Genomic DNA, 16,776 nt, shown 5'->3' with positions numbered 1-16,776 from the left:
GGCTGCTGTTCTGGATCATGGATCACAGGCCTAGAGGTTCTAGGGGTTTCTAGCCCATCTCATCCAACTCCCTCATTTTACAGAGGAGAACAATGAGGCCTAGAGATGGCTTTCTGGCTGTTCTTCCTGCAGAATTCTCTGTCTTGGGACTGGAGGGTTCTCCCTGCTTTCCTCTCAGTTGTGGTGCCAGCTCTCCCCTCCTCTGCCTTGTATTGCCTTGGTATCCATCTGGTGCCACCTTCCATGAGGGGCATGGGGTCCCTCCCCAGGGTTCCTGGAGGGCTGGCACTGACTTCACCTTTTCCCTCCTAGCTTTAGCTTCCAACATGGTCCTGGCACAAAACTGGTGCTTAAGCACTGCTCTTTGGGGGCAGCTTTAAATACCTGTAAACCCTTGTGGTCATCTTTGGGCCTCACAGTGACCACATGAAGCAGGTTCTTCAGGTGTTACTGAAGAGGAAACTGAGGCTCAGCAGGGGGGAAGGATGCCCAGCTAGTGGGTGTCAGAGGAGAGAACTAAACTCCTGTCTTCTGATATTCCAGCCCTGGGTCCCGGCCTCTTTGAAGGTCTCCTGGCCACCCAGGGCTGGCTGATGGAGGTGATTTCTGCCAACCTTGTAGAACCAGTGCCCTCTGGGTAATCCCCACAAATGGGGGGAGGCAGCCCTATGCCCATGGGGTGGTAGACTTGGTATGTTGCTTCCTGCAGCCCTGCATGTGACCACCCAGCCCTGGAATCGATTCCTGCTGTTCACCCTCTTGGATGCTGGAGACAATTCCTTCCTCAGCCCTGAGATCCTGAGGCTCATGACCCTGGTGAGTGCAGAAAGGATTGGCCTGAGGGTCCTAGGACACTGGGCACCTGGGGGAACTGGCTCTGTTTGCCAGTGGTAGGAGGCAGGTTAAGTTCCCAGGGAATATCTGCAGGCTGCCCTTGCTTCCCTTTTGTAGGTGACCCCTCAGTACTGAAGACCATGGTCCCCCTAATGCCTTAGGATACTGTTTTGTGCATGACTGTGACCAGAGAGATTCAGCACCTGCCCATGGTCTCTGTTCTCAGTGGTCCCAACAATAGATCCCAGATCCTGGGCTTCAACCCTCACCCTGAATTACTCCCCTCCCACCTGCTCCCCCACCCCCAACCTGGTCTTCCATTGGCAGAACCTTCAAGAGCTGCTTGGCAGAAGAACTTAGAATTGTCTAATAAATGCGTAAGGCAAGATTTGAACTCAAGGCCTTTCTGACTCCAAGTTTGGCCCTCCATCCAGCCACTGTTTTATATCTAAATTCAAATAAACCTTTGGGGAGAAACTCTTGTGAAGTGACCTGCAGACATGCTTGTTTATCTTGAAGCTTGGGGACTCAGACAGACATGTCTCAATGTAAGGCACTGTTACTGTTGCTGTTGGCTTTTTTGTACTATAGCCAAACCAGGCCCTCAGTGACCGGCTCCCTTTTCTTCCAGAGCTGAAGTTCTCAACCTTTCTATGGCATAGACCCCCAGGGCAGTCTGATGAAACCTACAAGTAATTTTTTAAAATTCATAATTGGAGGAACTTCTAAATTTCAGTTAGAAGTTAGTGAAAATAAAGATGTAAATTTTTTTCTGTCCAAGTGCAGGGACCCCTTAAATGGGAGGACCCAGTTAAAACCCCTGCTGTAGTCTGGTGGAGGGGTGAGCCCAGTTAGCCAAGAGAAGGGGAAGAAAGGCCTGGGGGGAACCATGGAGGTCTGGGGTCCTGGACCCCCTGGGAGCTTTGCTATAAAACCATTCAGATATTTGGTGACAAGAGTGGGCCTGGTCTGTGGCCCCTGCAGGCCAGGGCAGAAGGGGTGAGGGGCACAGGCCGAGAACACAGTTATGGAGGTCTGCTTTCTCAGTGCTAATGGCATGACTCGGGGTCCTGGTTGCCTTTATTGTCCAGAGGGCCTGGGGGGGCATCAAACCAGATAGATGATCTCTGCCTTGTCTGGGAGAGTGAGGCACCACCCATGTAACACACAAACATGGGTGACAGAGACATGAGCAAGGTCTAAACAGGACTTGTTGGAAGGAGGGGCACGGCCAGTGCCAGGGGGGCTGAGGGGCACCCTGGATGTGCCCTCCTCTCCCACCTCCAGGGGGGGCTTGGGAGGAAAGGCCCTCCTGCCTCAGCAGTGTTTGTCATGTTTGGCCTTTGCCCCCCAGGCTGGCCAGAGACGCCCCTGGCCAGCCCAGTCCCACTCACCGAAGGCCTTTGGGGCTTTCTTTTGGGCACAGTTTGTGAGGTTCCGGAGCAGCACCATCCTTTCCCAGGATGACATTGGGTATGTTCTGCAGGAGACGTCCAAGGTCAACTTCTCTGAGCTCCCAATGGCCACGCTCCGGGCTCTGTCCCGCTTCCTCCTGCAGGTGTGAGGCTGTGGGAAGTTCCTAGAGAGGAAAGGGTCAGCCAAGAGTGTGGGGGAGGGTGGGAGGGCACTGAAAGCTGAGAGGACACGGCAGCCACAGCCTGGGGCTCAGCTGCCGAAAAGCCAAAGGGGTGAGGGATAGCTCTACAGAGACTGGGGAAGCAGGTGAAGGCATTGTGGAGCAGGATGGGCCTGACCAAGGTAGTGCCAGAGTGTGTGTGTGTCTCTGTGTGTGTGTGTGTGTGTGTGTGTCTGTGTCTGTGTAACTGTGTGTGCACGTCTGTGTGTGTGTGTGTGTTTGTTTGTGTGGCTGCCTTTTGCCAACCTGTAATGGGAATGACAGATCCCCAGACTTTGTTCTGGTATGTCTAATAAGCTTCCCCTCCTGTGGCAGCATTGTCCCTGGGAGGGGATCAGAGGCAGGCAGAGGAGCCTCTTGTGGGTCACATTCCCTGAGTGGCCTCCCCTGTCCTGCTGTGTCCTTCAGAGCTGGTCCCCCACTCTAGGCAGTAAGCTGCTGGAAGCTTTAGGCCCAGCTCACAGGGCAGTGCCAGCTCCACCCCCCATAACGCTTTCCACATTCTCCTCCCTCGGTATCCTGGCCTCTTTTTAGCATCCTTCTCTCGCTGCACGGAAGGAGCAGGTCTGTCAGACATGGATTTGCAGCCTGTGGGTTTCTGGTTGCAGCCCATCCCTCAGGCAACTTTCTGACGTCTCCCCAGAGAGCTGTGGCATGGGACTTCAGGGCTGGGATGAGGGAGGGCTGCTCTGGAGTAGGGGACCCATCTCGTGGCTTGTCCTCCTCCCTCTCAGGTCCAGAGTACAGGCCTTCTGTCTAATGCAGGCCTGTCCACGACCATTCAGACCCTGCTGGAGACTCTCTCAGAAAGAGGTTCTACCCCGCCACCGCATCAGGATTTGGTGTATCCTTTTCTACAGGAGGAGGGGGATAGGCCTGGACTCCTTCTCCCAAAGGGCCCAGGATTTACAGGAAGCCCCTGGATCTGAGACTGGTAAGTCCAGGCCAAACCACAGGGCTCTTCGTTCTAGACCCAGTATAGGTGAACTGAGGTCTGTAGTACCAAGGGTGGGATATAAGAACTGGGCTTCAAAGAATTTCTCTGGGTAGGGGGCAAAGTAGCATCAGTATCTCCCTATGCATCACTGAGGCATCAGTGAGGATAGATGAGGACCCCCCATCCCTAGCAGATGAATGGGACCATCCTATCCAATGCCCTTCCCAGGATACAAAGCCCCTCCCCCAGGCTCTGGAGGAACCCACAAGAATATTTGGTCCAAAACACTGCCTTTAGCCACCTTTAGTTAAATCTCACTTGCTGTGGAGTAGGACCCAGACATTTTGCTCAGTCCCAAAGGGCAGAACCAGGAATTGGGAGGGGGTGGGAGTGCAGGTTTCAGTCCAGTAGAAGAAAAAGCATTCCTGAGGGTCAGAGCTATCCCAAGGTGAGCAGGCCGCCCCCAGAGGTGACTTCTTCCCTCCCCACACCCAAGGTCTCCAAGCAGAGGGCGGTGGCTACCTCTCCGGGACATTGTGGGGAGGACCCTTGGACTAGATGCTCTGGGGTCCCTTCTGATTCTGCCCAGAGGGAAGATGCCAGGGGAGCTCCTCCTATGCCTAAACCCCGCTAGGCCCTTTAGCTAGAGGCAGAGCTTTTGCTGGCTTGTCTTTGGAATCCCCTGGTGCCCTCTGAGCTGCCCCTCCTTGGGCTCGTTCTTGTGGTTGTCCTCTCATGCCCATGCCATCAGATGCCTGGGAGGGGTGGCAGTGTCCTTGTCCCACGTCCAAGACTGAGCCAGACAGGAAGAAAGGAGCCAAGGCCCCAGCGCCAGTTTCGGGGAGCAAAGGGCAGTGTTCACAGCATGGGCACTTGCTTGTTCTGCTATTTGATGGCAATCTAGAAATAAAAGTGAGACATTTTGTTCTCCTCCCACAGCATCTCTGATTCTTTGAAATAGCTCTCTGGGCTGAAGGGAAACCGTATCTCTGAGAACAAGTTCTGCCAGGGTACATTAATTCCCTACTTGGCTGGTTCTGAGCCTGTGAGGTCAGGGAAGGTCCTAGATACCATGGATCTGTGTATTTCATCAAGGCCCAGCACACAGTGTCTCCCAGTCTCCTCCCAGACAGGACAGGAAGGTGTGCATTCACCGTTCCTAGGCCTCTGAAGGGCCCTTGGAGGGGAGGTTAGAGGGTTATAGATTTTGTCCTGGAAGAGATCCAGCTGCCTCATTTCATAGATGAGGAAAGCCCCTTTGGGGCTGAGGTGACCTGCTTCCAGCGGTCTTCAGTGCTCTGATTGGACGCCCCAATGGAGGTGTTGAGTAATGAGCTCCTAGCAGCTTCTGGGAGATGTTCTGGGGCAGTATCCTTGCACCTGTCTGAAGTGGGCTGATGATGGAGCCAACTCTCCCAGCCAGCTGTGTCTGAGCAGAAGGTGGCAGCCAGAACTAATACTGCCAATGACGGAGACAGGACTTAAAACCGTCCTGGCAGGTGCTCTCTTGTGTCTGTAGGAGCTGCACTTTAAGGTATGGCCCTGGCCCAGGGGCTTTAGGGTCCATGCAGCCTAGGAGGATGAGGAGGGGCCAGAGATTCTCGGAGGAGTAGGAAGAGGCCTGAGGGGCCGCTCATTCAGCCCAGGACACTGAGGCCCAGCCTGGGGAGGGACCTGTCCAAGGCTGCAAGGCCAGCGCTCTTCTGCTTGCTTCATGCTGCCTGCCAAGCCTTGCCTCATCTCGAGAGCTCAGAACGTCTGTGAAGACAAGTTTCTGCTCACCTGGGAGCTTTGTTATGGCTCTAGTGTGCGTAGAAAATGCATGCAATTCCTAAGTGAAGTCCTTGCCCCACTGTCCTGGCTGATTCTAGCCGGACTCTCTGTGAAATATTACTGCTGACTCTATGCCCCATTTTAGGAGCATCTCATTGAGTGATTATCAGCTGTTCCAAGGAGGGGAGCCATAGTGATGAGGGGTTTGGGAGTGATGTGATGCAGAGAGACAGTGGGGGCTGATGGAAGCATCCTGGAGTGGCTCCGAGCTCCAGGACTCTGGACAGGTCACTTTGCCCTCCTTCTGCCTCATTTTCTTTACCTGTAAAATGGGCACAATAATATGCACACAGCCTACCTCACAGGTTTCCCCCTTAAAGTCCTCTGAAAATGAGAGGCCTTGCACTTCACGGGTGAGAAAAGTGAAGCAGGGATTCAGAGGGGAGTGACTGAAGATTTCAGACACTTGAATGCCTGTTGTGCAGAGAGATGCTCCAGATGGAGACTGGTGGGAGGTGACTGAGAGGAAAATGGATTTTTAGCTCATAAGGAAGCTCTTCCAAGCAATAGAACTGCTCAGAGGTGGGACAGGCTGCCTGGGGAAAACAAAGATGGGGGTTCTTTCCTTGGACATGCAAGCAGGCAGTGGGTAAACATTCATGAAGAGCCTTCTGTGTGCCGGGCCCTGTGTTAAGACTCTCCTAGGGGGATTCCGGACTCTGGACTGAACCATGAAGGCCCCTGAGGTCTGAGGCCCCCCTTTCCCAACAGGGGAGGCAGGAGTGAGGATGGCTGACCCCACCCCGGGTACCTTGGTTCTTTCACCAGGGGGAGAGGTGGGCAGCACAACCGAGCCCCTTAGACTTTGGAACTCCAAAGAGTGGGTACTGACTTGGTAGTCCTGCTGTGGCCTCTGCCTCCTCTCTTCTCTGGCAGTAACCAAGCATCCCCACCCAGGTACTGTGCTGTGCTGTCCTGCCCTGCCTGCAGCCTGGCCAGTGATTAGGCAGCCTCCTAGCCCAAGAGGCAGAAGCCAAGTCACATTTCCATGGCAGAATCTGTCCACAGGGAGACATAGAATAATGCCTGGGTGTACATAGTACGACATACATATGGTTAGAATCAACAGTAAAAGCTGGGGCCAAGGGGACCCTGCCTACTACTGCTGACTTTCACAATTTTATCAAAGAGTCAGCCCCCATCCATCCAGATCCTGGTAAAGCTTCTGTTTTCAGCATGAGTCCCTTCTTGCTGAGTCAGGACCACAGGCCTCTCTTGCAACTTTCATAGCACTGACCACAAGCCTAGGATCAGAGAATGTCAGAGCTGGGAGGGAGCTTAGAATATGGAATGCCAGAGCTGGGCAGGAGTGGGGGTGGGTGCTTAGAACATGGAATGTCATGGGCGGCTAGGTGACGTAGTGAATAGAGTCAGGAGGACCTGAGTTAAAATCCAGCTTCAGACACTTAACACAAAAACTAGCTGTGTGACCTTGGGCAAGTCACTTAACCCCAATTGCCCTCTAAAAAGCAAAAAAAAAAAAAACATGGAATGCCAAAGCTAGAGATGCCTAAGAACATGAGATGTCAGAGCTGGAGGAGACCTTAGGACAGAGGATGTTAGAGCTGGGTTGGGGGGCAGACCTTAGAAGTTGGGATGCCAGAGTTGGGGGGGAGGGTGTGGGTGGGTCAGCTTGAGAGCTCACACCAAGTGGTAGATGGTGTGAGGGGCCAGAGCATTCTAGGCCTGGGGAACGGTCAGTGAAGACTAGAGACCAGTGTAACAGGATTAGAGAATTCATGGAGGTGAGTGGGAAGGTAGGAAGGACCAGGGTTGGAGGAGCTTTGAATGCAGAACTTTCTATTTGATCATGGGAGTGGTAGTGATGAGGGATAGCTCCCAATAGGTTCAGCAGGAACTCCGATCTTACCTAAGACCAGAAAACCTGCAATAGCATCTGGAAAGAATTCAAGGTCTCAGGCTTAATTGGAGTGAGAGTTGTAGAAGTTTATTTTTATGCTTCTACAGAAGCAGGCAAGAGTCCTTAGGGGACCTGCAAGTGAGAGGGGTACAGGCTTTTACTTTTAAAGGGTAGGGCTGCCATTGTTAGGGCTGAACAGATGGATGTAAGGGACCTCAGTGCATAGATAAAAGTTAGGGCTGACTGAGAGGAACTTGTGACTTCAGTGCATAGATAGTTCAGATGAGATTTGGGCCAGACCCGAGGAGACATGAGGCAAGAATAAAGGAGTAGATTTGGACCAGACGAGACATGAGGAGATTAAGTAAGAACAAAGGAGTCACAAGTTGTTGCCTAGGCAGAGTTGGGAGTAGGGGGAAGGGGCAGAGTTTGAGGCAGGGAAAGGGATTTTACTGACAAATTGCTATTACAATTTTACAATACAAATCGCAGTTACAATTGTACAAACTGGTTTTACAAATTGATTTAGACCCCAGGTACCCCATCATTCCCCCCTTAAACAGATGACACCCGAATTCATTTGGGGGCACAGGACGATGGTCTCAGCTTCCCGAGCTGCTTCCCACTGGGGAGGAGTGTGGAGCTGTCCCTGCCTCTCAGGGTACCATTGTTCAAGGGGTGGGGTCCGTGGCCAATGTCCGGAATTTGGCCGATGCCAGGTCCAAGGGGTGATGGGTAGTGACTTCGGGCAACGGTTGGTACTCAGCCTGCGCAATCATCTGCAAATGGAATGTATTGCGCCTAGAAGAGACAAACTTAGCAAGGAAGTTAAGCAGACAAGGACCAAAAAGAAGCATAAAGACTATGATTAGGAGTGGGACCAGGAAAGGGGCCAGTATAGGGAAAAGCCAGGACCACCATGAGGAAGAGGAGGAACCTGGTGCACTAAGGGCTTCATGAAGTTCTTCCATCCAATTGGCCTTTTTCAGTATATTTTTGGTGCGGAGTTCTACCTGTCGAGAATACATGCAGCAGGAGGTGTTAGTTAGGGTGCAAACACCCCCACTAGAGGCCAGCAGATAATCTAAGGCTATGTGATTGTCCAGGACCACATTGGCCAGGGAATCCAGAGACTGCTGGATTTCCCGAAGGCTAAATGCAGTCTCGGTTGCCAAGGCATGAGATATTTTGATCCCTTTTGAAGATACTAAAGAACATTGTCCCCCAAACCCCGTTTAACTTGTTTTAAAGGAGAAGTGCTGGGCTTAGTGATGTTATAAATAGTCAGAGGGGGTGTGAGAAATCCCAGGGAGCACATCCCATAGTTCTTGTAAGGGGTCAGACACCTAGTAGCCAAGACAGCAGGTCTTGGGTCCTGCCAGGTGGTGGCATTGCGCTTTACCTCATCCCCAGAATTCACACCCTCTGCCCCACCCATCCCACAAAGAAAGGAATATCCTTGGGGAGCACAAATGGCACCTGTTTGTAGTAGGCCTTGAACATGGAGGCTCTATGGTCAGTTAGATTGCATGACAATGTTCCCGGCTGAAGAGTCACCTGCAAGCGAAGGGTGCTGAGCCTAAAAGACACAAATCTAGCAAAAGGATTAAACAAACAAGAGCCAAAAAGGAGTAAGAGAAAATTGACCAGAAGTGGGGTGAGTATGGGCTAATATAACCCATTACTCAGACTATTTCACTGTCCTTTATATTTTCCCATAGACAAGATACCTCATAAATGTTTATTCTTTTACTAACATAATTGTACTGCCCTTAACAAAAAGAGATTCCTGACTTGAACCTGGAATAGGTTGATAGTAGACATACTGGATAGTAGACATACATCCTTGTTTATTATATTCACTCTAAAAGAAAGAGATAATTCAGAAATTGAATCTTTTACCTGTACTTTCAGTTACAAATATTAACTTTTGCTTGGATAATGGAATAACTACAAATTCAGATCAAAACAGCAAGATCTCTTCTGCTTTACAACTCATTACATTAATTTAGCAATAAATTTATCTTGCAAATGAAAGTTTTAGTAGGCCTTTTTAAAATCATACTAGAGATTTAAAATTTCTTCCAAAAGTATTTTCCCTTTATGAAGAAAGTTAAAAACTTCTAAAATGATCTTAAGCAGTTTGCATAACTTTCAGCACATGTTCTAATGCTAGATGAAAATAATATTAGATTTTCCAGTAAGCTAACACGAAAGAGCTCACATCTTTTACTGACTCCTTGCTCTGATCATAGAAACCTGCTATAGAAGGAAAAAAACAGGGACCTGTGACATTGCAAATATGACAGGATAAAACATCCTTGATTCTGTTTAAATTCAGGTTAGTTACAGATATCCAACCAGGCAGTATCCATTCCACTTCAAAGCTAGACTCAGGAATAGGTGGGGAACATTCCTTTTCAAAGGAACCCCATGGGTAAACTGAGCCAGGATCCCATCCCAGACGGAAGCTAAGATTGTCCCTCTGGCCTTTACCAAATGCAGACTTCCACCTGTCCACAGTACAGGCCTCTGAGTAGCTTGTGGCATTTTCTCTCAGATACTGATTTAATGCAGATAACTATACCCAAATTCAAACTCAAAATAAAATTTAGTTATGGTCCCAAATGCCTTTTACCTTAAACAACAAGCCTCACCAATCACAGCTTAGAGCCAGTTATACTTATTTCTATTCTCTTGTAGCTGCAATAAGCAATTAAGATTTATCAGGTCCCACAACTGTAAGGAATTCCATTTACCATCTTTCCTTCTGAAATCTAAAAGCCAATTGATAAAAATCCCTTTTAATCCTTGTAACTTTTTAGCAAGTTAGGTTCATTTAAAGCAACATGACTAAAACTGTTCCTTTCCCAATGACCTTGCTTAACAGAGTTAGTTTCCAGGGGATTTGGCAGTTTTACAACATCATAAATGCAGGAGTGAATGGGGGAAGGGCTGATAATGATGTCGCTGCTTAGCCAATTCTCATACATGCAGGAGGACTGTTCTGGATGGGCAGAACTAGTCAGACTAAAGTTGTCATAATTTTAGGTTTTAGCATTAAAATTAAATTAGTTAACAGTCTTACAATTTTAAACAATCTTGACTGAAACTTCCTTTTAAACAAAGACAGACTTGGAAGCTTATGATTTCCCAAATTATAATGCTCCAAAACTTTAAGAGCAACTGCTTCTCATACAGCATAGATAGTACAGCTGTTTACCAGTAACAATATCATAAACAATTATCATGTTCTTAAATTTGAACTTTGAAATAAAAACAAATGAATTACCAATCTGATGACCTTAAAACTCCACATGAAGTTACACTGAACTAAAATCTTTTTTTTGATGCCATACAACCAATCAACTTATAATCACTGTATATTTCCAGAATAGCCAAAAAGTTAAATAAACAATCAGCTATCACAGTAAATATCAGCAGTATTATTACTACTTGTTTGTATCCCAAATATAAGAGCTTTAAACCATCAGATATTATAACATAAAAAATCCAATTCACATGAAATAAACATTATAACATAGGGTTAGCAGAGTTGATAAAGTAACAGCTAGTTGTTTTTTTTTAAGCAATCGGGGTTAAGTAACTTGCTCAAGGTTACATGGCCAGTTATTTCTGGGTGTGGTGCTAAGTATCTGAGCCCGGATTTGATCCAGGTCATCCCAACACTGGAGCCAGTGCTCTTACTTGCTGAGCCACCTGGCCACCCCTAAGCAATTGGGGTTAAGTAACTTGTTCAAGGTTACACGGCCAGGTGTTTCTTGGTGGGTGCCAAGTGTCTGAGCCCGGGATTCGATCTCCAGGTCTTCTCAACACTGGAGCCGGTGCTCTTACTCACTGTGCTACCTGGCCGCCCCAACAGCTAGTTTTACACAACTTTTTCTCTCATCTTTTAGTTTCAACAAAATTCAGATTGAAAACTGCTTTTTGTCACTCAATTTTTACAGTATAAGAGGATTTTGCAATTTAGAGATAATATAATAGAACAATTACATTATGACAAGCTTTGTAACCATCTTTCAAGGATCAGCAAATCAGTAGAAATGTAAGCTCCTTGAAGGCAGACATGTTTCATTTTTTTCCCAGGCTATCCAGTGCCTGGCACATTCTGTTTTGTGTTTTGGCCCTGTGATTTCAGTGAGGAAGCACCCATTACCACGAGAGAGGCAGCAGCTCTCCACAATCTCTGGCCCAAGAATTTTGTGGGGCAGGGAGAGAAGATGGACCTTCAGTGACTTGCCCCATTCAGGGCCCAGGGTCACCAGCCAGCACGTGGCAGATTCTGGATTTGTCTCTAGGTCTTCCTGACTTAGAGACTGGGAGCCTGTTGGCCAGCACCTAGGAAATGGCATTTTCTAATAGGAGGGCCTTTCTCCACCAGTGCAGATTCTCCCCCGTCCATTGCCACTTGGGGTTGTACTTGTGATATCCTACACAACCAAAACTAAAAGTTTGGAGTAGTGGCAAGAAGAGGGGATTTAGGTCCCAATCCCAGCTTCTCCATGTACTAGTTGTGGGACATGGGCCTCACTTTCTTCCTTTGTAATATGACTAGGTTCCTTCCAGATCCCAAACCTTGGATTTTTGTTCCCCCCCTGGGAGATGGTCCATTAACTGAGCTTTGACTGAGACCAAGGAACACAGGGAAGGAGGGGGAGGAGGAGGAGGAAGTGCATTCCAGGCATGGGAGGGACAGAGAGTAAAAGTGCCCAGAGCCAGCCTCTGACCCCCTTTTCCCTACAAGTCTGAGTGGTTTGGGTTTAATTCTAGAGTAGGGGTTCTTTTTTTTTTTTTAATAATTTATTAGTTTGTTTTTAGTTTTCAACATTCACTTCCATAAGATTTCGAGATTTAAATTTTCTCCTCTTGCGTCTCCTCCCCACTCCCCAAGAAGGCATGCCATCTGATATAGGCTTTACATAGACATTCATATTAAACTCATTTTCACATTAGTCATTTTGTAAAGAAGAATTAGAACCAATGGGAAGAACTGCTAGAAAGAAGAAACAAAATAAAACAAGAAAAGAAAAGGAGAGTAAATATTCTGCTTCCATCTAGGGTGGGGTCTTAGTCTGGGGTCTGGTTTTCTGAAGTATTCTGACAGCTATATTTCAGTGGAATTGGCAGCTTTTGCCACGCTGTATCTTTTACTTTCCACTTAACATGTTTTAAGAAGGCGTCCATAGGCTTCAGTAGAGGGGGCTGGGTCACAGGGGGAAGAGCCCCCCTGCTCTGGAGGGAGCTGCTGCAGGCTCTGGGGAAGGTCCATTGGAGCTCATTCTGGTAGCTGGAAGGAGTTGTAGTGCCCAGGGTGAAAGGTGAGCAGGGCCTGGCTTCAGAGTGATGGCAATGCAGAGGGAAAAGAAGGGGACTGGGTCTGAGAGGTCCTTGCCTCAATTCAGCCTCCAGAGCAGAGGGCTACAGGTACAGCCCCCCTCAGCCCTGGGCAACTCTCCAGGGAGCTGATTTGCATCCACGGAAGGGGGTTCTGCCCTGGGAATTTCCCCGCACTGATGAAATTACAGGACCACACCTCAAAAAGGAGCCAGTCATTGAAGAAGAGAAATTAGGTCCAGAGTGGGCTGGGAATGTGGAGGGACCAGAATCTTGCTTCGGGTAGGGGAGATGGTGTGATGGGAAGAATGCTGGATTGGGCCTTGTGACCTGTTTGTAAGCCCTGCCTCTTCTTGGACTCAGTGCACTGCTGTCTAGGGTCCCTGGCAGCTCTGAACATCAAGGAAGGCTGCCTACAGGCCGGGGTAACTGAGCATGCCTTGGAGACAAGGACAAGCTCTTCTAGTAGGCTGGTGTTATAGGGCAGAGGAGGAGGAAGGGAGGGTGCGGCACTATCAAAGGAGGGGACCCTGGGAGCCAAGATCTGGAGGTGGGAGGGGAACCTTGACTGGGGCTCTCTGATGGAGGGCAGCGATTGGTTTTGTCTTTGTATTAAGAAAGTCAGGCACCTGGTTTAATATATACTGGTGGATTGACTGCCCTTGGTCCCAACACACTGGTAGTGCCTGGAAGAGGTGAGATTTGAAATCTCCTCCTCTGACACTTCCAGCCCCAATCCTGCTGTTGGTTCAAGACTTTTGCTATTCAAAAATCAGTGGTTTCAAGTGGTTGAATCAGGTTATGGAGGATCATAGGCTTTAGGGCAGAAAATTAACCCCAAACAACCTTAAATTTTTTTTATCTCAAATATTTTTTTCCTAATTACCTGTAAAAAGTTTTTCATCCTTTTTTAAAATTAAAAATTTTTTAAAATTAAAAATTTAAGTTTTTAAAATTTAAAATTAAAAAATAAAAAAAATTTAAAATTTTTAAAATTAAAAAAAAAAATTTGAGTTCTAAAGTCTCTCCTTCCCTACTCCCTCATTGAGAAAGCAAGCGATTTGATACAGGTTATACATGTGCAGTCGTATTTGTCATACTGTGAAAGAAAACACAGACCAAAAAACAAGAAAAATAAAGTAAAAACCAGTATGCTTTGGGCTGCATTCAGATGCCATCAGTTCTTTCTCTGGCAGTGGATAGCATTTTTTGTCATAAATCTTTTGTGATTGTGTCCAATATAGCTGAGAAGAGCTAAGTCCTTCACAGTTGATCATTACATGGTGTTGCTGTTACTATGTATGGTGTCCCCCTTGTTCTGCTCGATTCACTTTCCATCAGTTCCTGTAAGTCTCTCCAGCTTTTTCTGAGAGTAACCTGCTCCTCCTTTGTTATATAGCATAATGGTATTCCATTGCATCATATACCACAACTGGCTTTGATTTCTTCCTCTGAAAACTGTCTGTTCATATCCTCTGACCACTCATCAATTGGGGGATGGCCTGTAGTATAAATTTGACTCAGTTCTCTGTATATTTGATAAATGAGGCCTCTATCAAAGAAACTTGCTACAATTATTTGCCCCCAGTTTTCTGCTTTTCTTCTAATCTTGGCTGCATTGGTTTTGTTCGTGCAAAAACTTTTAAAATTTAATGTAATCAAAATTTTTTATTTTATATCTTGTAATGCTCTCTCTCTCTCATTTGGACCTAAATTCTGCCCTTTATCCATAGTGAACCTTCCAATTTCACAGAAGACCCAGGGGCCTGAAGACAAGGCTGGTAAGATCATAGACTGAGAGCTGGAAAGTCCTCTCTCCCCTCTCCCCCATTTTACTGTGGAGGAGACTGAGGCCCAGTGAAGAGTTACACACACGGCTAGTATATGGGGTGGGATTTGGGCCGCTCCTGGCCTCTGACGGCACATCTGGGGCTGCGGTCACTGGAAGCCTTTGGCCTGAAACTCACAAGTGCAGGGAGGGGGAGAATCGGCGCCGGAGTGGGCGGGGTCGCGGGCAGGGGCGGGGCATTCAGGCGAATGGGAGGGTCAGGGGGCGGGGCAGGAGCCGGCGGGGCAGGAAGAGGCGGGCGGCCGGGTCAGCGGACTACAGAGCAGGGGCTCCCGGGAGGTGGGAGCGGGAGGAAGTGACGCCATGCGGAAGGCTGGGAGGCGGGAGCGAAGTGGGAGCGGGAGCCGGAGCCGGAGAGGCCGGCACAGAACCTTCGACACCGGCCCCCCTCGCGCCCCAGTGAGAAAGGGAGCCCCTTTGGCGGCGGCCGCGGGGCTCGGAGGTAGGAGGCAGGCGCTGGCCTTACACTGGCGGGTGAGGGGCGCCCCGGGGGCGGGGTCTGCTGGCTCCGGAGTGGCGGGACGAGTCTCCGCCTCTGGCCTCAGTTTCCTCTTCTGTAAAGAGGGGCGCGGTCGGGGGGGCCCGTCCTGGGGGGTGGAGATCAGCGTGCGAGAAGGGCCTTCCGGAGGGGACCGGGGAGGAGCGGGTGCCGGTGTCCTCGAGCGCTGGCAGTGCTAGGGTGGGCCGGGGGGGCTCCCCCTGACTGTCAGTGCCCTTCCTGGCCCTCGGGGCAGCCCCTTCTCTGATTCCCCCGGGAGGCGCCTGGCGCTTTCCTTAGGCCAAGGTCAAGGGACTTGACCTGGGTCACTGGACGAGGCTTTGTCTGAGGCTCCCTGTGGTCTTCCCTGGGTGATCCAGGAAGGGCAGGATCCCCAGCTGGCCCAGCCCTGAGGGGGGAGGGGAAGAGGCAGCTGCCGGGTTCAAATCCCAGGCATGGGCGGAGGGCAGCGCTCACCCTCTCTGCCCCCAGGGCCACGGGCATGGACCTACCCCAGCTGTGCGCCCTCTGCTTTGCGCTGCTGCTGGCCGGCGCGGCTGCCCCGGACCGGGGCCTGGACATCTGTATCCTTCCTGAGCAACCCCAGGGAAACTGAGGCCGGTGACAGTCAGGGATCCTCGGACCCTGGAACCCCCCAGCCCTCCCCCAAGACCACCTCCCGAGTGCCTGGGTTTAGGAAGGGTTCCGGGGCAGGAGGCTCTGTGTTCAGATTCTTCTTGACCCATGACTTGTAAGACCCTGGGTAAGTCACATCCCCCCAGGGTTTGCAAAGCTCCTTAAGGAGATTATCTTACTTGGTCTTCCCTCCATCCTGGGAGGGAAGTTGTTCTGTTATCTCCATCTTACATTTGGGGAAACTGAGGCAGGCCTCGGTGGATTGGCTTGCCCAGAGCAGGCAGGCAGGGAGCACAACACACCACACAGATCGAAGACAGCAGCAGCCCTTCTCATTTCTGATATGTGGATATAGGCCAGGAACTGCTAGTCACTAAGCATTGATTAGGCCCCTCCTGTATTCCCAGGCTGTGTGCTACACACGAAGGCAAATGATACCCAGCCCTTGAGCTCCCAGTCTGATGGGGAGGTATGGGCTGCCAACATTGGACAAACAGGCTAGAGATGGCCGAAGTTGGAGATAATTAGCAGAATTTAGGGGATAGGGAATCGGTTTCTGTATCAGGGGAGATTTTAACTGGAGATGAGGAGGGCGGGGGCACAGCCAGGGCAAATGCCTGGAGTCAAGAGATGGAGGGTCTTGTTTGTGGAACAGCCTTGAGGTCAGTGTCATCTAGTCCAACCCCCTCACTTTTCAGATGTGGAAGTTGACCATAGGGTGAAGGAATTTGTCCGAGGTGAGATTTGAGTCCAGGTCATCTGATGACTGAGCCTGTGCTCTTTCCAAAGGACTAGGCCCACTTTCCCCTAGCAACCCTGTGAGGTAACTACTTCAGGTATCATCTTCCCCTTCTTACAGATGAGAGAACTGAGGCTGAGAGAGGGTCTTGATTTGTCCAAGATCACATGGCTAGGAATCATCATTCAGCAAACACTATTCTCTGTACTAGCAGCCAAAAGGGAATGTGGTGGAGTGAGGGCTGTTTAAATCCTGCCTCAGATACTAGCTGTGGAACCCTGGGCAAGTCACTTCACCTCTGCCTGCCTCTGTTTCGCCAGTTGTAAAATGGAAATAATGACAGGGCACCTGTCCCAGAACTGTTGTGAGATTAAGTGAGATATCTGTAAAGTCCTCAGCACAGTGGCTGGAAAACAGTAGATGCATCATGAATGCTTGTTTCCTTCCTACTGAGTGCTGGGGGAGGCATTGGAGCTTCAGCTGTATGGCCTGGTTCAAGTCACTCTGAGCCTCAGTGTCCTCCTCTGTAATACCTCTACTACTTGGGATCCTTGAGGTCTTGCAGTTGGGCCCTTGTTTCGTAGAGGGAGAGATACTGAGACACAGAGAGGGCACAAA

At 49.5% G+C, this 16,776-nt stretch overlaps 2 protein-coding genes across 9 annotated transcripts in view; both read left to right on the top strand.

Moving 5' to 3' along the window:
• Positions 1-4,507, top strand: part of MEI1 (meiotic double-stranded break formation protein 1) — a 74,789-nt gene extending 70,282 nt beyond the window's left edge. The window contains exons 28-31 of the mRNA XM_069099360.1: positions 710-816; positions 2,261-2,392; positions 3,205-3,314; positions 4,159-4,507. Coding sequence (XP_068955461.1) covers positions 710-816; positions 2,261-2,392; positions 3,205-3,314; positions 4,159-4,204 — 395 coding nt within the window. The 3' untranslated portion in view covers positions 4,205-4,507. The remainder of the gene's footprint in view (positions 1-709; positions 817-2,260; positions 2,393-3,204; positions 3,315-4,158) is intronic.
• Positions 4,508-14,570: 10,063 nt separating this feature from the next.
• CCDC134 (coiled-coil domain containing 134) overlaps positions 14,571-16,776 on the top strand; it is a 14,869-nt gene continuing 12,663 nt past the window's right edge. For 3 of the 8 annotated variants that reach the window (XR_011170479.1, XM_069099415.1, XM_069099414.1), the window contains exon 1: positions 14,571-14,747. Coding sequence is in view for 5 of the 8 variants with exons in the window: in XM_069099415.1 (XP_068955516.1) it covers positions 14,609-14,747 (139 nt within the window). In the remaining 3 variants the exon portion in view is untranslated. The other 5 variants (XM_069099416.1, XM_069099417.1, XM_069099419.1 and 2 more) reach the window with 5 other exon arrangements.

The sequence above is a fragment of the Petaurus breviceps genome, unplaced genomic scaffold, assembly GCF_028583685.1.
Source record: "Petaurus breviceps papuanus isolate PSGF00001 unplaced genomic scaffold, PetGlider_PUasm1.0 379, whole genome shotgun sequence".
In the NCBI taxonomy this organism is placed as follows: domain Eukaryota; kingdom Metazoa; phylum Chordata; class Mammalia; order Diprotodontia; family Petauridae; genus Petaurus; species Petaurus breviceps.
The sequence above is the reverse complement of the archived record's forward strand: the minus strand, read 5'-3'. Positions and strand labels throughout refer to the sequence as shown.